This window comes from Amborella trichopoda, chromosome 2, assembly GCF_054954075.1.
Source record: "Amborella trichopoda isolate Santa Cruz 75 chromosome 2, AtrichopodaSantaCruz75HAP2 v2.0, whole genome shotgun sequence".
In the NCBI taxonomy this organism is placed as follows: domain Eukaryota; kingdom Viridiplantae; phylum Streptophyta; class Magnoliopsida; order Amborellales; family Amborellaceae; genus Amborella; species Amborella trichopoda.
Genome location: NC_142337.1, coordinates 8,181,499 through 8,203,902, shown reverse-complemented (window position 1 = coordinate 8,203,902; position 22,404 = coordinate 8,181,499). Strand labels below are relative to the sequence as shown.

Here is a 22,404-nt window from a genome sequence, read left to right as displayed (position 1 = left end):
CCTCTGCATGCATGCGGACACACTCTAACGCGGGACCCGCTTCTTTCTCTCTCTCCTGCAACATGAAAAGGTGATGGGGGATGCAACTTGTTGAAAACAAGCAAAACTTGTTAAACATTTCCTTTCCAGACAAATATATAGCCATTGTCAGTACTCGGAAGCCATGATTCCCTTTTGCCATTTGGGAAGCTCTGCTTCTCTTATGAAGAGTAAACCCCAATTATACATGCCTCTTCTCTCTTCCTTTCACTCTCTTCCCCATCATCCATTGCTCTACTTCCCCACCAAATCTATTCCTTCATATTTCTCTCTCTCTGCAACTGCCAGCTGCCATGATTCTTCTCCTCTGGTATGTACTACTCCCCTTGCTTTTAGATTTTGGTTGGCTCCTCTATTTTGCACTTCTGTGTTATACTCAATATTTGTTTCTCTCTGTAGCTGTTTCGAAACTTGGGTTTCCGATTTTTCAAACCTGATTCCGTGTTTTTTAGACGCATGGGTCGAAGATTGAGAGGATCAGGGAGATGTTTGAGCATGTAAAGCTCTCTGTATCGGCATATGATACGGCCTGGGTCGCCATGGTCCCATCTCTCTCTTCCTCTAATGGCTCTTCTCCTCTGTTCCCTGAGTGTTTAACATGGGTGTTGGAGAACCAATTTCCGAATGGCTCTTGGGGCCTCTGTAACAACCATCCTCACCTCATCAAAGACTCACTCACTTCTACACTGGCCTGCATTCTCTCTCTCAAAAAATGGAATATCGGCGAGGATCATATCAATAGAGGTAAGTAAGAATTCACCTTCTTCTCCATTGGGTGACGTTTGTATAAGGTCACAACCTTAAACAATTATGGTGCATCTCAAAAATCTCATTAAAATATTATTTTCATTGTTAAAACTCTTGAAGTTTATTTTTCAACCCTATAATGAAAATGGTGCAAATCTAATATATCGATAAACACTCGAAAATCTTGAACATAGACTGTCTAGATAATATACTAGATTAAATTTAAGACTTGAAATTCATTTTTTATTTCATATCTATAAGGATCAAAGTCAAGATGATCGATTAGAATATTTTTTAATAACAAAACAACCTTTTTCAATGGGTTTTTGAAGTGTATGTTACTTCTACAATATGAGGTTCACACCTTATATAAAGGTTTTCCTTCCTTTGGACTTAGAAATACATTTATGATGGAAATTTCAAGACGGGAAAGTATTTTCATTAGAAATTGTTTTCCTCATTTTAACCCAAAAATAAAAAAATATGTATTCTGGCCTTTACCCTTCGAAATTGATTCCCAGCGAAATTTTCTCGTTACGCAAATGTCTACTTTATAAAATACAATTAATCCCAACAAAACATCCCCACAAATTAGATTAGATAAAATATCTCAAATTTAAAGTTGTTTTAGAGAGAGAAAATATCTTAAAATTTTAGATAGAAAAACTGTCTAATTTTAGATTAGATAAACTGTTTAAAACTTTTAGAGAGAAACTATCTCAAAATTTTTATAGGGAGAAACTATTTCAAAATTTTAAATTTTAGTGAGAGAAAATATCTTAAAATTTTAAAAAAAGAAACAATATCATATTTTAGAGAGAGAAGTACCTAAAATAGGTTTAGAGAGAGAAACTATTTCAAAAATTTTAGAAAGATAAATTATATCAAATTTTAGAGAAAGAAGTACCTAAAAAGGTTTTAGAAAGAAAAACCATCTCAAAAGTTTTAGACAGTGAAGCTATCTCAATCTTTAAGGTTTAGAGAGAAAAAGTACTTGAAAATTTTTAGAGATAAACCATTTTAAAATTTCTAAACAGCGAAATTATCTCAAAATTAAGTTTTAGTGAGAGAATATATCTCAAAATTTTTAAAGAGAGAAACTATTTCAAATTTTAAGTTTTATAAAAAGAAAGTACTTGAAAATTTTTAGAGAGAGAAACTATTTCAAATTTTAAAAGATAAAATATGAAAATTTTAGAGAGATAAACTATTTCAACAATTTTAGAGAGAAAACAATCTCAAATTTTAAGTCTTAGAGCGAGAAACCATATCAAATTTTAACTTCTCAATAGAAAAAGTACCTGAAAGATTTTACAATGACAAATTATCTCAAATTTTAAGTTTCAAGAGAAAAACTATCTCAAAAATTTTAAAAGAGAAATTATCTCAAATTTTAAATTTTGGGAAGAGGAAGGATGTTTAAAAATTTTAGAGAGGGAAACCTTCTCAAAAATTTTAGAGAGATAAACTATCTCAAATTTTAAGTTTTAGAGAGATGAATTTGTTAAAAATTTTGTAAATAAAAACTATCTCAAATTTTAAATTTTAGAGAAAGAAAGTACCTTCTAATATTTTGAAAGAGAAAATATCTCAAAATTTGTAGAGAGAGAAACTACCTCAAATTTTAAGTTTTAGTGAGAGAAACTATCTCAAAATATTTAAAGAGACAAAATATCACAAGTTTTCAGTTTTAGAGAGAGAAAGTACTATAAAAGTTTTTGAGAGAAGCTATCTCAAAAAATTTAGAGAAAGAAACCAATTCAATTTTTAGGTTTTTTGAGAGAAAGTATCTTAAAATTTTAGAGAGAAAAACTATATCAGAGAGAAACCATGTCAAATTTTAGGCTTTAGAGGAAGCAAATACTGAAAAATTTTAGAGAGAGAACTGTCTCAAATTTTAAGTTCTTGAGATAGAATGTACTTTAAAATTTAGAGATATAACCCATCTCTAAATTTTTAGATAGAGAAACTATCTCGAGTTTTAAGTTTTAGAGAGACAAAATATCTTAAAATTTTAAAGAAAGAAAATATATTAAGTTTTAGGGACTACATAAAAAATTTTAGAGGTGAATTATCCCAAATTTTTTAAAGAGAGAAATTATCTCATATTTTAAATTTTAAAAAGAGAAATATCTTAAAATTTTCGAGAGAAAGAAACTATATCAAATTTGAGAGAGAGAGAGTGAGAGAGGAAATTTTAATTTGAGAGATAGAGAGTGAGTGAGGAAATTTTTAAAGATAGAAAAAATCTTAGAATTTTTACAGAGAGAAAATATTTCAAATTTTAAATTTTAAAGAGAGAAAATATCTTCAAATTTTAGATAGATAAATTATTTCAAATGTTAAAGAGAGAAAGTACTTAGAAAATTTTTAGATAGAGAAATTATGTCAAAAATTTAAGAGAGGGAAACTGTCTCAAATTTAATGGAAAAAATATTATAAATAAATAATACAACCAAAAGAATTTAATAAAAAATTAAAAAAAAATTAAAAATTAAAAGCCATAAAATTCTTATGCATCCATGTATCATTCAAACAACAGAAATCTATTTTATAGGAAATAATTTTACGAAGAAATGCATTTCAAAGGAAACAAAGTTTTCCAGGTAATTTCTATGTATTCAAACGGCCCCTTAGTGCTTAATTTTTTCTTCATTTACTTCTTTGCAGGGTTGGATTTCATTGGGTCTAGTACCAAGTTTGCTGATGATGAGAACCAGCTTTCCCCAATTGGGTTTGATGTTATCTTTGGGGGATTGCTTGGAAATGCCATAGAGTTGGGATTGAATTTACCTTTCTCTGCCCATTTTATTGAAGCCAGGCTACTTAAACATAGTTCTGAAATTCGAAGGTTTGTTCTTTTTTATGGTCTCATTTTTACTGTCTCTGAATATCATGCTATGCTAGAATCCCACTTTAATTGAATTCTAGCTTACATGGTAGGTAATGCACAAGATATTCAAAAATCCATGGTCTTTTCATATTATAGTATGTTTTCGGATTTCGGATTGAAAATTGTATTGTAATAGACAATCATTAGAACTTAGAAGTAGTTAATATAGAGGATCATGTGGGGTACAACAACGACTATGTCTCACACATCAACCTCTAGTTGCAAACTCTTTCATTGCAGTTAGTTAAACCTTCTGTTGGGAGCTTGTGGATTGGGAGACCATTTTGCTACTTGGTCTACCACCATTGATCATCTTCTGGTAATTCTGTTCGCGAATTGGATACTAATGCCTCTTATCAGCCATTGGCAGTGCCTCATCTCTACTAGGTGCATTATAAAAGTGTAAATTGGATAGAGCAAGTGCATCTCGTTTCATGAATCTGCAAGTTACTATTTTGTGAGGTCCATACACAGCAAAATTGTGGGCATTGGTAGAGCCTTATTTCTAGCTCATGTGTTTTGGATGAACTCCCCCAGTAGTGTCCACTTTGCCATAGCTGCTTTTCCTTTTCAAAATTTTAACAACAGGTGATCTCCATAATAAAAGTTTTAAATTTCCAAAATATCTTTGTCACTAATCCACACAAAACACAGAAAACCCAACATCTGCATTACTTGTCCAAGAAAAATGATTTTGTTATATCCATTTGCTTCTTTGAGGAAATATTGGATATCATAAGCTGCTGCCTATGTCTGGAGAGACGCCAACTCAGCAGCTGACACACTAGCCCAAGATGGGGCGGTCCGTCAAAATACAGATATCTTGCAACACAGTTTGGGACGTGAGGCCCTGCTGCGCTTTGCACTCTTTTGAAATTTTCCTATTTTATTGTATACTCAAACCCTGGTTGTTTGGGTTGTGCAAACCCTGTAAATGTTGCATTGTACAAACTGACCCCATTTATAAAAGGGTTAGAGCTTATCACTTTCATATAATACAATATATCGTGTTTTAAAAAATAATAGCAATGTTCTGATGCCTTCAATGACTTGAGAAATAATAGACCATCTTTTTCTTCAATTATTTTTAAGGTAGAAGTCATATAACTATGTACTAGCCTTGTTTGTGTTGTCCTTGCACCTAGTCGTTCTAGAAGCATGTTAAACACCGGAAAGAGTCTTGCTAGAATAATTGAGGATTCTCAACGTAGACCACTTTTCCTACTTCTCTCTGGAGCATATGGAAGGGAAAATAAGATATTTAAAGTGAACTAAATTACACAGCATGGAGAATATCAGAGGAGATAGTTTAGCAGATCAAGCAACATGGAAAGAACGCACTAAACCTTCGTGTTTTACCTGAGGCTGGATGGTCGTCATTGAAAGATCCTAAGGATGACTGGGAAAAACTGAATAATGGTGTTTCTTCAACCTCGTTGGAGTGTAAAGTTTTATAGTTGCTCGAAGGGCAACCTGAGACCAACAAGGGGAGAAGGGGTTGTTAGACATATTGATGGAAGATTGTGAAATGCTTCTGAGGTCACCTTGGCACACAGATTCTATATGTCCATATATGCCTCCATCATTCCTCCACCGAATCAGAAGCATTAAAAGGGTTCTGTTATTACTTAATTGCATTGAATGCGACACATTTAATGTTATTGGAGGACTCCGAGGCAATGGATTCCTTGGGGACTTAAGATAAATCTTTGCAGAATTTTTTATCATGCAAATAAGGAATCCTACTTGATGGGGGACGACGCATTGGCATATGCATGCATAAATAGGACTGGTTAGTTCGTTGGCATTCTGAGCGCCCATAGTTCTTTGTTCCTTACACAACTATGGGTATCAATAGAGCTATATTTTCGTATCAGCATTTGGATCCATTATGGTACTTCAGTTCATGTAGTTCTTGTAACTTTGAACTTCGTTTTGCTTTTATATGGTGAATCTACAATTGTTACCATAAAAGAAACGGAATTTATTACTAATGTAAAAACATTTACAATCACTTGGAAAAGGACATTCACACTAGCAGCATGCTAAAAATAACTCATTCTCATATCCGCACCCAATGTAGCCTTAAGTTATCTAGAAAGATGTCACTATCTCTGATCGTATGGGCTTTGTCATGCTTTCATCTCCCTCACCCTGATGGAGTCTTATTGGCCATATGTTTGAAATGGATTTTATTTTTTTTGTGTCATTTTTATCAAAGCCACACTTTGTCATGTCAAACTCCCATATATGGGAATATCCAATTACATTATTTTTTGTTTCACCTTCAGGATATCTGGAAGCAATATTGAGAGAGACAAGGCCTATCTAGCTTATATTTCAGAGGGATGTAGCAAATTACTTGAGCAGGATAAGGTTTTAAAATATCAACGGAATAATGGTTCTCTATTTACTTTTCCATCAACCACCACAGCTGCCTTCGTCCACTTCCACAATTCTAAATGCCAAGATTACTTGCATCAACTCTTAAAAACGATTGGCAATGGAGGTAACTCTGATCCCACATTATTGTCATGAAAGCTGATGGAAAAGTAACTATGCACAAACTATGTATGGTATATGGTTCTTAGCCAAGGAATCAATTTTCTGCAATGCATGATGGAGATTAGTTTTAGCCAAGTTGCTATAAATCATCAGGAACTACAGTAGTGTTCATCATTACATAGTTGAGAATCAAGAGTGGATACTCTAGTTGTTTACCATGTATCCTAAACAGGGTGAATATGGTATGCTGTTCATTATCCCTAGGATTTGCAGTTGTTATATCATGATTCTTTAACTGTTTATGTGGCAGTCCCTGCAACTTATCCTTTGGATATCTATACCCGTCTGTGCATAGTTGACTGTGTTGAGATATTGGGAGTTGCAAGGCCTTTTGGGGATGAAATTGGCGTAATTCTGGATGATACTTATAGGTAATGGAGCATAATGACTAAAATTTTCATGCTAGTTTAGAATGCTTAAATATTTGAAAAACTTGGCTTGCTCTTATTGAGTAGCAGATGCTGGCTAGACAATGACGAAGAGTTATTTTCAGATATTTCAACAACTGCTATGTCATTCGGCTTCTTACAATGAATGGCTATGATGTTTCCTCTGGTATATTCTAACTGAGCCATGGAGAGAGAGAGAGAGAGAGAGAGAGAGAGAGAGAGAGAGAGAGAGAGAGATGATCATGGCATAATTGTTAAATTTGTTATGACAGGGGTCACCTCATTTGTGCTGCAGATGCCTTTGGTCATTTCAACGAAGAGAATCTTTTCCCCAGCCATGAAGAAGGCAACCATACTATTATGAATACAGTTCTAGAAATGCACCGAGCTTCACAGATCATGATACTCCCCAACGAACCAGTCTTGGAAAAATTACACTCATGGTCTAGTCATTTCCTGAAGCAACAATTGATCAAGATGGAAAAGGAACCAGCTGTGGTTGATCAAGACATTACTAGAGAGGTATTTCATACATTGGCTTGATAACAAACTCAAAAACACACATGCACGGGGACTTGTTTGACCTGCTCCTAAAATTTTTGGAGACTTCATTCCCTTACCTCTGAATTTGAGACATGCTTAATTATGGATGCATTTACTTCTATTGTCATGGGCAAAGTGAACATTGTTTGTAGGGTGTAAGGGCATTTGATTGATGTTAAACAGCATAAGACAGCCTATGTGGTTATTGGGTGATGTCATTCCCTATGCTGGGTGATGTCATAGTCTTCAATAACAAATAGATGCCTGTCCATTTACCAACAAGCTTCACTTTTCCTATAACAAATAACATTAAGCTTCCATCATTGGAGCAAGGGCATTAATTGTCCAAAAATATTGAGCAGCTTGTGTGTGTCTGCGTGTAGAAGCGAGTTATAAAAATTGGAGAAGTTGTAACCTTGAGTTTCGCAGGTGAAGCATAACATCATGTTTCCGTACTACTCCATGTTGGAGCGCCTTGAGAATAGGAGATATATTGAGCAATGCGGTGTTGGCAATATTAGGATTGCAAAAACAGCATTAAGTAAGCTCTGGAAATCACCCCAGACCAATGACATTATGCTAATATCAATGCTGTTGATAACCTTTCCGCGTATACTAGGTTAAACAAAATCAGCAACAAAGATATGCTCGAATTCGCAATTGAAGATTTTAAAATCTGCCAGTCCATACACCAAAAGGAACTTGAACTACTAGACAGGTATGTTTTGTTCCTTGATGTTTAAAAAAAGTTACCTGTTAAAGCTTTGAAGAAGGAAATATCTTTTGACTTTCAATGTAATGTATATAGGAGGGTGAAAGAATGGAGATTGGACCAACTAAAGTTTGCTAGGCAGAAGCAGACTTTTTGTTACTTCTCTGCGGCAGCCACTCTTTTTGAGCCTGATTTAGGTGCAGCTCGAATGTCATGGGCCAAAAACGCGATTCTCTCTACTGTGATAGATGACTTCTTTGACATAGGTGGCTCAAAGGAAGAACTTGAGAACTTTATCGAATTGGTTCAAGGGTGTGTCATGTTTCTACTGGTTTTTGAGGAACACAATATATTCTAATAAATAATGCGAAACTTCACCATCCTTTCAAGAGAGAGACAGTGACAGGAGAGTGGGATCCACCATTGGGCTTATTTCTTGTTCTGGTGGGTCCCTTTATATGTCCATTGCCATCCACTTGAGTGCACTATGATGACCCAATGTACTATAATTTATCCTTAGCCCATTGTGGTATGCTTTGCTTTTTATTTTGTGATTTTCAGAAGCAGCTATATGATGATGATAAATGGAATTACAGGTGGGATGAAAGTGCAGTAGTAAACTATTGCTATGAAAATGTCTAGATTATATTCTTTGCACTTCGTGATGTCATTACTGAACTTGGTACAGAAGTATTTGCTCCTCAAGGATGTGATGTAAAGCATCACTTAATAGAGATCGTGAGAAATTCTTCGAACTTATTTGATATTCTTCTTATTGTAACTTTATTATTTACTTCTGGAAAGCATTCTGTAGTCCAATGGACAACGGTATATGTTACTCTAAGCCATGTCCACCACCCATATCCTTCGATAGATGGTCGGAGTTTTAATTGTTCCATGGTGAAAATCCTTTTGAGCCCCACTCCTATTCACCACTAGCCATTTGCCAACAGTAACCAGCAGTGGATGCAGTTTTGGATTACCATAAACCATTAACCAATGGCCTCTGGTATGCTTCATCTTTTAGTATTTCTCTCTTTGCTTCATTGGGTGACAAGTGAGTATGTTATTTCAGTGGCTTAGGTTACTTTATTCAATTATGAAGGAGGCGGAGTGGTCAAGAAATGAGATTGTGCCATCATTGGATGAATATATCAAAAATGGTTATGTATCATTTGCTTTATGGCCCATCATTCTCCCAGCTCTATATTTTGTTGGGCCAAAACTCTCAGAGGAAGTAGTCACTCATCTAGAGTACGAGAATTTACTCCGTCTAAGTAGTATTTGTGGGCGCCTCCTCAATGATATCCAAGGTTTCGAGGTGACTTTCTCTTCTTTTCTTACTGGGGTGTGTGCTATAATCCTATGGACTATGGTCTTCAACATCCATTGAAATGGACAGTGATGAAGAGTGGTACCTTCCATTTTCATTCTTGACATGTCCTGTTGTGTCCCACTCTCCACCACCATCCATCATTTCAATGGGTCATGTTGATCCTAAGGACTTCCTTATTCATAGTCCTCAGGATTATGATGATACCATCGCTTTTGCTTCTGCTGAGTTGAATCTTATTAGGTAGATTATCACTTAAACCGTATCAAGAGTCATAGATTGTGCCGAATGGTTGGCATTGACTAGAGAATTGCATTTTGGGGGAAGTATTATTTAAACGAATGGAGTATATGGATCCACCACCACTCATGATAATGCACAGAGGGATTCACTGTAGCTGGGAAAATGTCTTTGTGCACCCACTACAATTAATCTCTAGCGTGAGTCATCTGGAATAGATGGCAGTTGCACAGTTGTTCCATCGGAGTGCATGTACCATACTTCCATTCTGCTTATACTTTCCCTTGTATTGCTTGTTGCAGAGAGAGAAAAAGGAAGGGAAATTGAATAGCATTTCATTGTTTACGAAGGATATGCATGGTGCTAGTGAAGAGGAGGCCATGAAACACATGAGGGGTGTGATCGATCGACGTAGAAGGGAGCTGCTCCGTAAGGTCGTGTGTGCTCGTGGGAGTGTGATTCCAGGTGTTGTAAGGATCTGTTTTGGAAGATGACAAGAATACTTCACCTTTTCTACTCAACAAATGATGGGTTTACATCTCCTCATGAAATGTTGCATTCTGTAAATGCAATCATCCATGAACCCCTGGTTCCTTTGGTAATCTCTTGTGATGAGGCTCACAGTCCTACAACACCAGTTTGCCCATAACTTTTTTCTTTCCTTTTTCTTTTCTAGCCATTCAGGATTTCAATTCATCAGTTTGAGAAAGGATAAATCTTGCGAGGTGGCACATCTCCATGCTCTCCAAAATACTTAAAAAAGTGTGATAAAAAAAGAAGTCACCACAATATTTGCAACTGACTGAAAAAAACTTTCTAGTGTGTGAAATTGTACAGGTGCAATAATAATTCGATAAATATTTTTTTACAAAAAGGAAGCATATATGGTGACCAGCAGAGATCTCTCTCTCAGAAATGTTTCAAGAGACTTGCAAAACAAAAAGCTTATAATACAAGTACTTACACTCCTTGCTTCCAATCCCATTTGATTCTTTTACAATTAAGCAATATATTGATTCAAAACCCAGTATTAAATGCAGTGGAAACCACATTCACGGAAACAGGTTATCTGCAACCTGTGGTCCATACTGATAATTTAGCCTTAGTCAACCACATTTCTATGGTGACAAGGCATTGTTTCAAGCTACATTTATTGGTTTTTTCTTTATGTCCTCTTCTTCACCAGAGAGCCAAGCCTGTGTGGCTACAAGATCAGGTAGAACAATAGCACCCGACATTTTCCAATTCTCAGCATCTGGTGTCTTAAATCTGTCCAGGAGCAATGCATGCATGCCAACGCTCTTGGCAGGCAGGTAGTCCTTGCGCATACTGTCTCCTATATGTAGCACCTCATGCGGTGCAATATTCCCTGCCTTCTCCAGTGCTATCTCATATATCCGAGGGTTAGGCTTCTCCACTCCGTCAATACCAGAGAACACCCCAAAGTCCCATTCCGATCCCTGATACACCCCCACATAATGTTCCAATTTTTCCAATCAGAAAAGTTAAAATACTTGAGAGAGAGAGAGAGTCTACCTATCTTTCCCAAACCTTCTCAACAATTTCAAGAGAGAGAGAGAGAGAGAGAGAGAGAGAGATTGAACCTAGCTTGCCCCGATAGGCTGAGTTTTTTTTTTTGGGGAACCCACAGTTTGTGTTGTATTGAGTGAAGAACATAACAAGAGAGTTTGTGGATGTGGAAAGCATATTGTGGTCTCTATGGATGGAGAGTGATAGAGAGAAGGTAGGACCCACTACCATTGTCTTGTGCATTCTGGTGGGTCCCTCTCTTTATTTGTCCATCAACTTATTGGATGGTGATGAATCCAAGACTATGCTTTCTGTAGTCCAACAAACATAGCATACTTCCCCTTGAGTTTGAAGCCACATACTGTGTGTGTGAGTGAGAGAGAAAGAGAGAGAGAGGGGGAGAAAGAGAACCTGATTCAACCCCAAAGCTGGGAGGATAACATCCTTATACCGGTATTCAGCATTACTCACAATCCCCACAATGAGTCCTCTCTCACGTAACCATCTAAGGAAAGGTTGAGAGTCAGGAAAGACAGTATATGGTGCAGCAGAACCAAAAACCGAGTAGATGCGCTTGAACACCTTCTCAAATGTTTCCTGATCATAATCATACCCTGCCTGTCATCAAAGAAGAAAAACCCTATATCGGTAAATGGAAAAGCACATGTATATTTTTCTTTTTCTTGCATACTGGTGAAAGTACACTTTTTTCTTCCAATAGGCAAAGTAGATGATACTCTCCCTTGATGAAATTCTCTGACTATAAGCATGAACAGCATTGGAGCGTACCTTGATGAATGAATCTTTAACACAAGAGTGCCACCAATCAACATTGGGTATCTTTGCAGCATGGCCAAAACATGGATATTTTTTTGCCATGTCAGTATATGCAGCCTTGAAGCCTTCATGCATTCGCTTGTAATCTGGACAAGGCAATCCGACGGCTTTGGCAGCCATGCAATAGTAGTCCCCGAGTTCTCCTTTGTATGCTATCAGAGTTCCCGTAACATCAACTGTTATACACCGAAGCTTAGATATGCTTGACATCGTTGCTAAGGTAAAACTTGCCCTGAAATTAGGGAATTTCAGCACTTTTGTAAGATACTCTACACACAGACATCAACAAGGTACAGTACCGGGGCTGAGCATCATAGGTGAACACCATGTTAATGTTGGAAAATAAATTAACCAAGAAAAATGAGTGACAAAGAAACTAGGGGAAAATATTGCAACCTTATTGTCTAGCTTCTTCAGCAACCTCTAAAGGGTGTGCAGACCTTGCATATGATAAGAACCTGCACACCAAAAATTGCAGTCAATAATCTTCAAGTCTTAAGATGAATAATCATGCACATGCAATCAGATATAAGGGGATGGAAAGGGAATTGCCCGTCACGCACGTGCACATGTGTGTGAATATAAATAGAAATTCATAACTAATGAACTGTGAGGACTTATATGTGACATGAAGCTCACCCACGCTTGAGCTAGAGCATATAATAGTCGATGGAGCACTCTTAGAGGGCATCAAGAGATACAAAAGTGAATGGGGGACTTCTTCGTCATAGAGGGAGACTCAAGAAATGCTATAGCATGGGCCTCCGGTGCCTCCACCTGCCGATGGTACCTTGAGCACATTTCTTTCCTCCAAAGGCATATTCACATATTCTTTCAACATACATGGTGAGAAGCCATCTCTAGTGCGGATGCACTCGTGAGAGAAGGAGCGGCTACACAACTCACAGGTGGAACCCATCCAGCAATGTTTTGAGCTTGGTTCCCCAGTTTTGATCATAAGAGCTTCTTGGTTTTTTGGTTTCACAGATGATGTATACTGTGCTCTTCCTAACCACCATTGTTTGTACTTTGTATATGGATATCAAAGCAGGCCACATGGTGTGGGTCAAATAATACGTTGTAATTTTTTGGTACAGTAATACAAATATATCACCAACATTTTAAAAAAATAAGTGGACCAATTCAAGCAGCTGTTCACCAACTTTGCCAATTCAAGCAAGCACAGACTAACTAGCATACTAAGAAGCCTATATGCCCCCTAAGACACTCCATTCGTATAGAATCTAAACGTAGTAATTGCCTCTAAATAATTACAGATGTTCTTATTGGCTATTGCTTTGCTTTTGGGTTGCAACAAAGGTGACAGGTGATATAAGAGATTCACAAATGAGTGATGGATGATTCCGCTTCAGCTACATCCAACAAGCCACAAATAATACGCTCCAGTATAATATTCAGGACCTGTAGTAAACTTTGACGTATTGTGGTGATCCCCAATGCAATGTTAGAGAGCTTTTGAAGTGTATCAGAGGGCAAAAAAAATAGTTGGAATAGTTGCAAGTAGCTTAAAGGTAATAGATCTAGAGTCCACAGCGAGTTATGGAACAAGATGCTTCTCTCTCTCTCTCTCTCTCTCTCTTTTTATTTTTTTATTTTTTGAGGAAATGGAGGAGATTAACAAACCTCAGGAGAGAACTCTAATCTCTAATCTAAACCTTGGGGACGCTTAGAGAACAACTTAGAGGGATCCTAAACTCTCCCTGAAGTGAAGTATGTATAGAGTTCTGATAAAATATTAGGATTTTCAATAACAGCCAGGATTATGTGATCAAAGCAAGCATCTCAAAACATGTCCTTGCCACCTTAGATATGTTCTCGGAGCTTCCAGAAGCTTCTCAAGTGGTACAGCCCATGGAAATGGCATCCAATAGAAGGTTTCCTGGGTCCGGCAGTAGCACTAAGGGATCCTGGACATAGTTCACCTATAGAGGCCCTTGCATTATTCCAAGATTTTTCAGTAAATCAGCTATATCTTCCCTACGGAGTACATGACTGATGTAATTCTTGGACTATTAGGAAGCTCATATAATTTCCTACAAGACGGACTATAGGTTGACCTATTTTTACTAAGATTTGAAGAAGTTGAGATTCAGGGTCCCTAGAGGTTTGGTTTTAGATTTTTATAGGGTGTGTGGTAATCTGATTATAGGATAGAAGGGCCGTAACCCGGAACGGGTCCCTCCTTCGCAGGGTCCCGGGAGGGCTGAGCTGGAAACGATCCTAACCTTTAACTTTTTATGCACAACGTGGCCGCTCTCATGACTCGAACCCACGCTCCTGCGCTGGCTACCCGAGCCTTTTACCGTCACACCAAATAACGGCCCCTAAAGCGTATCTAAGGAAAGTGTCTAAGTCAGAGATGATCCTTTTTGATGCATTTTCTTACGCCAATCTTGACCCTTCCTGGAAAAACCTAATCTCTTGTCAGAATTTGGGGACCCTCTAAGTCCTCTGAGCCTCCCTACTGGAATTCTCTCCCAGGCTTCCTTAAGTCTCCCCAATTCCAAAAAATTCCAAAACACTAAGCTTCCAGCTCATTCCAAGAACCTAACCATGACCTATAAACCTCTAGACACGCCTATTCTTCCATAGAAACTCTGGATCAATTAAGCCATATACAACATTCTACCTACCTTTTCGGCATCTGATCTACTTCGGAAGCTTTCAAATCTCCAGGATAGCCACAACCCGGAGCTAATCCATTCTCCTTGCTCTGGGTGCCAAGCAGTAAGGCCTGGTGGTCATTTTCTTTTACTTTCTCTTCATTTTCAGCTTCTCATAGGTATAGTTTTTACAGATCTAGGATTCTCGGTTCTTTTTACTTTCTTATAGTTTTCTAAATATTCCCTTCAAAACACTAGGTAGCAATTAGGTTCACTATTTCCCAGATTTTAAGCAAGAACTTGCAGCACCTAGCTGCTATATAGACTTCTTTTTTTCTTCTTTTTTGGAGAAGGGTTAACTGATATGAACTTTTGTTTCTCTATATACTTATGGCTGGATCCCACACAACTTTCTTTCCAAGCCTACTGTTTCAATTATCAAAATCATTTCTAAACCTTATTTTCTAAAAGATCCAAATCCACCGAGATTATCTTGTAAACAATAAAGAACTATTTAATTTTCATATGTACCTCCCAATTTTCATATGAATTGAATTTATCAATAAAAATAACAATAAAGAACAAATTAATTTGTGGCCCTCGGATTGGGCCAGCCCAATATTCAATTTGGACTTTTGAAAGGGTGCCTGATGAAGACCCTATAAAAGATATATACCATAACTGAATTGCCCAAAGCCGAATAAAACTCATGAAAAGCAGTAGCACACATATGAAGACTGTACATTTTATCTCAATAGAAACTTATATTTGTAGAGAAGGATTTATAGTGAAAATGGACGAGTTCTAACTGTTAGAAATGAGGAATTACAAGAAGAGCCTGATAAAAGCCACTTTGAAACTATGAAGGAACGGTCGAATTACAAGCAGTTACATGTATGGAAAAATACAAAATGGGGATATACTCATTGGTTAGATAATAATATAACATGGGATCTGCACACTCATGGAGACAAATGGAATAAGGCGATCCTGGAGTTTTGCCATCTTGAGAGAATGTTAATTCCCTCTTTGTTCCCAAGTCTGGTACTGATAGACTGATTTCGTCACATGGCTGTATAGGCTGTTTCATGATCAAATCCTTCTATCACATATTGTCTCCTAATCTAGGACATTCACATCGAACCCAGCTAGTCAAGGATCACTTGCCCTACCTAGAGTCCAGGTTTTCAAATGACTTGTCTACCTGCTGGGTACTAGGGATCATGCATAGCATCAAGCTTCCAAATCCCAAACTTTTGCCTTCAAGTTTCATGAAAGGTGTACAATTTCTTAGAGACCACCTAGTCCACTGTAAATTGCTAACTGCATACCTACATTGTGGACTTATTTTGAACTGACTGAGCCAGCCTGAGATGACTTAGGTCTTGGTGACTTTCTATTTGTCCCACAGACTTCCACCCATGACATTTTCTTCTGAGGTAATGTGAGCGAGGGAGTTTTGGGGAACACCATATATAATTTTAGAGGCACAAGGTCTAATAATTTAGTGATCCAAGAGAATATCAATAGAATTTTAGCGGCACAAGGTCTAATACTTTGGTGATCCAAGAGAATATCAATAACGGCATTATCTCCTGGGCCTTGACCAGGATAGATTCAATGCAGTATCAGGGAGACAGAAGCCAGATCTGATTGGAAACTGACATTCTATTACCTTGGTTTGTGGAGCGCAGCGTACGCCTATGGCGCACTGAAGACTCATATATCTCTTCTTAACTTCTAGTAGTGGAAGGTGACATTCTCAACATGATTAGATGATAGAGAGAGAGAGAGAGCATACTCTTTAGGCCAATATTGTCAAATTCGCTTTGGGATCTTCTTCGATTTGGTGAGAAAAATGAAACGATTCGGTGTTTTGCCCGATTCGGGAGAAGACTTCGGATTTTTTTTATAATTAAAAATAAAAATTTCAAAAAATATTAAAAAAATACTTTTATACAGTGATTCAAAAGTCGGCGAGTCGAACCGGACTTATCCGATTCGACTCAGGAACTGACAGACCCGTGCCGGTTCTAGTGAAATACCGAAAATTGCCCGGTTCTAGAGAAGAACCGGCGATTTCATGCCGTAAATCGCCATGTGAAATCATGATTCTCCCGATTCTTCGATTCATGACGTCATGGCCCTCCGATTCTTCAATGGGTAAATTTTAAAAAGCACATGAACCTTAAGGTCCGCACACCTCATCAAGTGACTCTCCTCACTTCGCACGCGTTGTCCTCGTTAACTACAAAGAGGTATTTACTCACTACAACTTCCTTCTACCTCTTCGATGTGGGATAATGTGAAGGTATTAACTTGAAACATTAATATATTATATATTTTGTTCGCGCTTACTAAGTAGCATGTGGCTTATTGGTTATAAATTTCGTGGGCTCGATTCTCCGGCGTGGGTTCGATTCTCTTTGGGACGAAAGGGGGTTCTCTTGTCAACTATATTTCTTGTCAATTTTATTTTTTTCTTGTCAATTTTATTTTTTTGAGGTCAAATTTTTTTCTTATAAATATTTTTCTTGTCAATTTTTTTTTTTTTTAGGTCAAATTTTTTTCTTATAAAAAAAATGAAAGCTTTTTTTATCAATTTCGCTTTTTGTCAAATTTTTTTATTATCAAAAAAATGAAATATTTTTTTATCAATTTTGCATTTTGCCAAATTTTTTTATTATCAATAAAATAAAAATTTTCTTATAAAAAAAAATGAAAGGTTCTTATCAATTATTTTTCTTGTCAAATTTCTTTTTTTCGTCAAAAAAATAAAAAAAATTTGTGTTATTGTCAAAAAAAATAAAGTTCTTATAAAAAAATAATTATACAACAAGTATTTTTTGTCATAAGAAAAAAATGAAAGGTTATTTTATCAATTTCGCTTTTTCTCAAATTTTTTTCTTATCAAAAAAATGAAAAAAAATTTTATCAATTTTGCTTTTTGTCAAAAAATTTTCTTATCAATAAAATAAAAAGTTTCTTATAAAAAAAACATGCAAGGTTCTTATCAATTATTTTTCTTGTCAAATTTCGTTTTTTTGTCAAAAAAATAAAAGGTTTTTGTCAAAAAAATAAAAAGTAATAAAAAGTTATTGTCAAAAAAAGAGTTCTTATAAAATCAATTAATACAACAAGTATTTTTGGTCAAAAAAATGGTTCTTCCTAAAAACAAAAAAAAAGGTAATACGACAAACATTTCTTGTAAAAAAATAAAAGGTTTTTGTCAAAAAAACTAAAATGTTCTTATAAAAAAATCATTCTTTATTGTAGTCCATGTATGATTATATACTTCATCCATGATAGTTCTATGATTTTTATTTTGTGTGATGTAATTTAATGGTTAAAATAAGTTCATACAGACACATATTGATGAAAAAAATGAAAATTAATAATACAGTAACCCGATTTCTTATTGGATTCCTAAAAAACAACATTTATAATAAATTTTAATAAATTTTTTTTTACAGCTTAATCCGACCGATTCGGCCGATTCCCGATCCGAATCGCCGATCCGGATGGGTTTTTGGGGTGCCCGATCCGGGCCACCGATCTGTTTTTTAAACCATTGCTTTTATATAAATATTTCTTTGCTTGGGCCGAAGAGGCTGAAGTATCGGCCAAATCTGTCTGAAGCATACCTGAATCTAATTGAAGCGGCCCAAATCTGACAGAAGCGGCAGCACCAATATAAAAAAATAATGAAAAAATTAAAGAAAAAATTTCAAAAAAAACTAAAAAAATTTAAAAAAATTAAAAAGAATTAAAAGAATACTTTTATATAGATATTTTTTGCTTGGGCTGAAGAGGCCAAAGCTTCGACCGAATCTGCCCGAAGCAAACTCGTATCTGACCAAAGCGGCCGCACCAAGCTTTGCTTCGCTTCCGTCTAGGCCTAAAATCCAAAGGCTCCTCCTGCCTCTACGGCTGAAGCAAAGCGAATTTGACAATACTGCTTTATGCTTGTCCCCCTGTTCTGCATGATTAGATAAAAGAGAGAGAGAGAGAGAGTATTCTCAGCTCATTTTCACACATCATTTAGTAAGCTCGTGAACTAGTGTCTTTTTGTGTGTGTGTGTGTGAAGTACTTGACTGTATCATTAAGTATAGAAAGGTATACAGATTGCCTGTAATCATCGCGGCCCAAAATTGTGGACAGGCTGTGTATAGTTTTGTACAAAAAATAAGAAACAAAAAACAAGGGACATGTAACGCCTCTTTTGATTGGGGATGATTAATTGCAAAACTCCTCTTTGGCTAGTGTGTCTACGGCTGCATAGGCCTCTCACCAGGCAGTCTTAAGGTAAAGTGAAGGTCTACAAAGCTCTGAAATTTGGTTGAACACTAGTTCCAAACTCCATTCGCTGGGGAGGACCTCTTTGCCCAATCAATCACATTCTTAGAATTCCCTTCAACTAGCAGTGAGGGAATTCTTAGAATTCCCTTCAACTAGCAGTGAGGGAACCCAGATTCTATTGAATAATTTGAGGCCTTCTAGGAGTGCCTTAGCCTTGACTATGGTCAATGAAGCAACTCTGATCAACCGAAGTAAGACAGCAGCAACCCAGCTGAACTGTCTCTGAAAATGCCCCCAACTACTGGTCCTGGGTTGGCAAGAGAGCATCAGTCAAAATTGATTTTGATAGTACTTGTTCCCATGCTATTCAGTGCGAGGATCTAGAGATGGACATTTGTGTGAATTTATGATAGATTTGCAACTAAGAGCAAAGTCTGCCGACCAATAGGATGTGACCTCCTTTCAGTTTCTTCCCCAAAACATGAAGGTGGTCTTTATCCGTCCTTAATGGTCCCCAGCAGGGACTCAACACCCTAAAAGATATGGTTGTTATATTCCAGACATATGGTCACACCTAGGCAAGGATGAAGTCTCGCCAAAGAAGCAAAACCAAGGCAGGGAATTTCGGGGCCGGGAGGGGGAAGGGAGGGGGGGGAGGGGGCAAGCAGCAATCAATTGCTGCATTTTTTCAGGTGTCAATCAACACCCTCTGTACAGATTATGCAGGAATGATTGTATCTGGCTAGCCACTGTACAGTAGACGAAAAGGTGATCTATTGATTCCTACTAGCTTTGCACATTACACATCAGATGGTTAGGTGAATGCCCCTCCGCTGGCTATTCTCAACCCTGAGGGCCTTTTTACTAATGACAAGCTAGCCAAAAATTTGAATTGTTGGAGGGGCAGTATCGAACCAAACCTTGCTGGCCAGGACAGGGACCTCACTGTTAGGTCACAGTTCGATATAAAAGGATACCATTGAAAAGGAGCAAGAGGGAGCTGGTTCCCGCGCCAACTTATGCTCACCACTTTGGGGGAGAAATTGACAGTTGAGAACGGACAAAACGGCTTCAAAATCCGGAATCTCTTCAATCTCTTCATAATTGAGGTTTCTCCTAATCTTACACAACCAAACCAGATGACCACCCAAGAACTAATATGAGTAAAAAAAGTCACATATTGGTCAGCCACAACAAGTGGGAAAAGCAAATTCATAATACTATCACCCAGCCATATCCTTCCTCAGCCAACATGGTTCCCAGTTTTTGCTGAGAATCTCAATCTACTGATAAAAGGCAAATGGGAAGATAGAATCTTTTTCCAAGCCCCCGAGGCCCAAGCATTGGCTGAAACATTGGGCAGCCAGCCTGAATCATCAAGCCCATACCCATGGCAGATGACCTGCTGCCACAAACATCCTTCTTGTGTAGCAAACCTCCACCACCATTTAGCTTCCTAATTGCCAATCCTCCTACTTAATAAGACTAAAGGTGAGGTAGAGGACTTAGCGATGGTGGCTTTGGGAGTACAACTAGGTTAGGGTTCTTGTGGAGAGGTGTTCCAAAGGCCAGGAATATCTTGATCTAGGTGGTGATGCAATGACAGGAAAGCTTGACTGTGTGAGGAGTTCTTGGGAGTAGAGTATGTTTTGGCAGGTTTATAGTTTAACCGTTTCACAGGGTTTATTGTAGAAGCGGGAGACGGAGATGGCCTCTCTCACCTCGCTCTTGGATCCTCCTCCTTGATATCAATGTTTTTTACTTCATTGTTTTCTGTCTCATATCTGGCCAATATGCTAGCTAAGGAAGTTGTCAGTTTTCCCACCCTTTATGTTGGAGCCCTATAGCACTTTAATTTATAAAGATGAGAAGGTAGCAACCCCATCCTAAGGTACTGAGTGAATTTCTATTCTTTGCACATTTGATTGTGTGAATCAAATGGCTCTCAAGAAAAGTCTCTACTGGTGATTATGATGATTATTATGTGAATCAGGTACCATACAACATGGGTTATAATCTTAGGAATGGCTCTCAAGAAGGCAGAGAAACTTCTGAGAATATGCAAATTTGCAGAGGAATTAGGTACCGAGAGAAATAACAAAGAATTTTAAGAGAAGGTAACCAATAGACTACCTCAAAGCAAAAGTGACATAATAGAGAAGTCACAGAATGGAATAAACATCACTAAGCTCAGTAGAATGATTTCTGTGTAAATTAAAAGAAATACATAACAAACTTGTACATGAGCCGAATGTTACTATATTAAAAAGGGTACCTGAAAACTAGTTGTTACCAGTCACCATTTAGCACATGCAATTCAACAGAAATGGCCATAAAAGAATCCCTTAATCTGGTACAATAAACAAAAAGGTCCAAAGGATCATCTTTCAAACACATTACAATCTAAATCCAACTCAAGTTAAAGATTTGCAACACAGGAGTAGCTAGTTGTTCAATCTTAACGCATCACCATCCCTGACTACTTGGGGTCCCATTCTACAGAGGTTTTTGCAGTGTTTTAGAGATCCAAGCTCAAGTTCAAGCTACTGCATTTGACCATGAGCTGACCAAGCATTTGCAAAGAGCAAACGCGCTCAGAGCCTTCAGAAAACAAACTGGAAGGTTCAGATCAGTGATCCAGAGTTACGATCAAGCACTATACACAAAACCAGTAAAAACCCAGCCATGTAAGACTCGAGCTCAGGGTCCATATATGGTACAAACTACAAAGGAGATCAGAAATGAATGGAAACACAAAATTCACTCTAATTTTACCAGCGATTGACAAATGCAGCAGAAGAGAGAAAGAGAGGGATGTTGACCTGTATTTTCTGATGATGAACAGGGAGCCTTTGTTTGCATGCCAGAACTGAGTTCCCGCTGCTGAGGCAGTGAAGTAGAGAGAGAAAGAGAAAAGCGAGAGGAAGGAGAGGGAAAGACATCATCGGAATTCGTGAACGGACAGGAAGACCTTGATAGCGTGCTTTTATTGGAGGAGACTTTTCTCTCTCCTCTCTCTTCTTTCTCTCTTAAATTTCTCAATTGATTTTCCTTTCCTGGCACTGGAAACCAGAAACCACGGACGTCCGCAGCGGTTTCTGGTTTGGGAGCTACCGGGTTTCAATGCAACTCTCCACGCCATCAGTTTCACAAAGTATTACAAAACTAGCAACGGCACGCGGCTCTATCGGAAGATAAGTTTGCAATCTATGACTCCCGTACTTTTAGGCATTGGGTGTTGTGCATTTGCATCGCCCCTTAGGCAGTTGCTTTATTTAAATGGTGCGGTTTTTATAAGGTTGCAACACATTAAACAATCCAATTAGTGTGTACTTCCAAATTTTAAACAATTCAATTAGTGTGTACCTCCAAATTTTATCATAAGATTTAATTTTGATATACAAAATTATTAAGATTATCTCAAAATCTATTTTCATATCTTACTATAAAATTTTAAAATCGAAAAATGATTAAAATCAAGTATATATAAACCTATGAAAATCTTGAAAATGGACGGTCTAGATAATGTGTTGCAAGATGCATTATTTTTTATACGCAAAATCTTTTTTTTTTTCAAATTCATATATCTCGATATCGAGATGATCAATTAAAAGGTTTTTCAATAGTAAAATAATCTTTTTCGATGGACTTT

General features: G+C 37.2%; 1 protein-coding gene and 1 pseudogene across 8 annotated transcripts; one reads left to right on the top strand and one right to left on the bottom strand.

The window, feature by feature from the left end:
* The first annotated feature begins 516 nt into the window (after positions 1-516).
* LOC105421340 (ent-kaurene synthase-like 1) lies at positions 517-10,201 on the top strand (annotated as a pseudogene). The gene is made up of 11 exons (XR_016049040.1): positions 517-783; positions 3,457-3,637; positions 5,971-6,188; positions 6,495-6,615; positions 6,703-6,799; positions 6,929-7,155; positions 7,606-7,894; positions 7,985-8,200; positions 8,485-8,626; positions 8,964-9,209; positions 9,764-10,201. The product of XR_016049040.1 is annotated as an ent-kaurene synthase-like 1 (transcript).
* A 73-nt stretch (positions 10,202-10,274) lies between these two features.
* On the bottom strand, positions 10,275-21,711 carry LOC18443238 (Haloacid dehalogenase-like hydrolase (HAD) superfamily protein). Of its 7 annotated transcripts, XM_088857811.1 has the most exons (7): positions 21,575-21,711; positions 21,028-21,102; positions 12,468-12,855; positions 12,225-12,286; positions 11,781-12,060; positions 11,403-11,609; positions 10,275-10,921 (listed from the first exon to the last, which is right to left on the bottom strand). In XM_088857811.1, exons 5-7 carry the CDS (start codon positions 12,036-12,038, stop codon positions 10,601-10,603), a joined length of 786 nt encoding a protein of 261 aa, XP_088713937.1. In that variant the 5' UTR covers positions 12,039-12,060; positions 12,225-12,286; positions 12,468-12,855; positions 21,028-21,102; positions 21,575-21,711; the 3' UTR covers positions 10,275-10,600. The 7 variants fall into 7 exon arrangements, with proteins under 7 accessions (XP_088713937.1, XP_088713939.1, XP_088713934.1 ...); XM_088857813.1 differs by lacking the exon at positions 12,468-12,855 and having other exon boundaries at positions 11,781-12,097; XM_088857808.1 differs by lacking the exon at positions 12,468-12,855.
* Between the last annotated feature and the right edge of the window lie 693 nt (positions 21,712-22,404).

What these genes read in the sequence shown, in the direction of transcription:
- LOC18443238 (XM_088857811.1), bottom strand. Translation starts at nt 12,038, where the DNA reads ATGTCAAGCATATCTAAGCTTCGGTGTATAACAGTTGATGTTACGGGA. An exon ending in TTAAAGATTCATTCATCAAG is followed by an intron (nt 11,610 to 11,780) that starts GTACGCTCCAAT and finishes CTTTGATGACAG; the next exon opens with GCAGGGTATGATTATGATCA. An exon ending in CAGCTTTGGGGTTGAATCAG is followed by an intron (nt 10,922 to 11,402) that starts GTTCTCTTTCTC and finishes GGGGTGTATCAG; the next exon opens with GGATCGGAATGGGACTTTGG.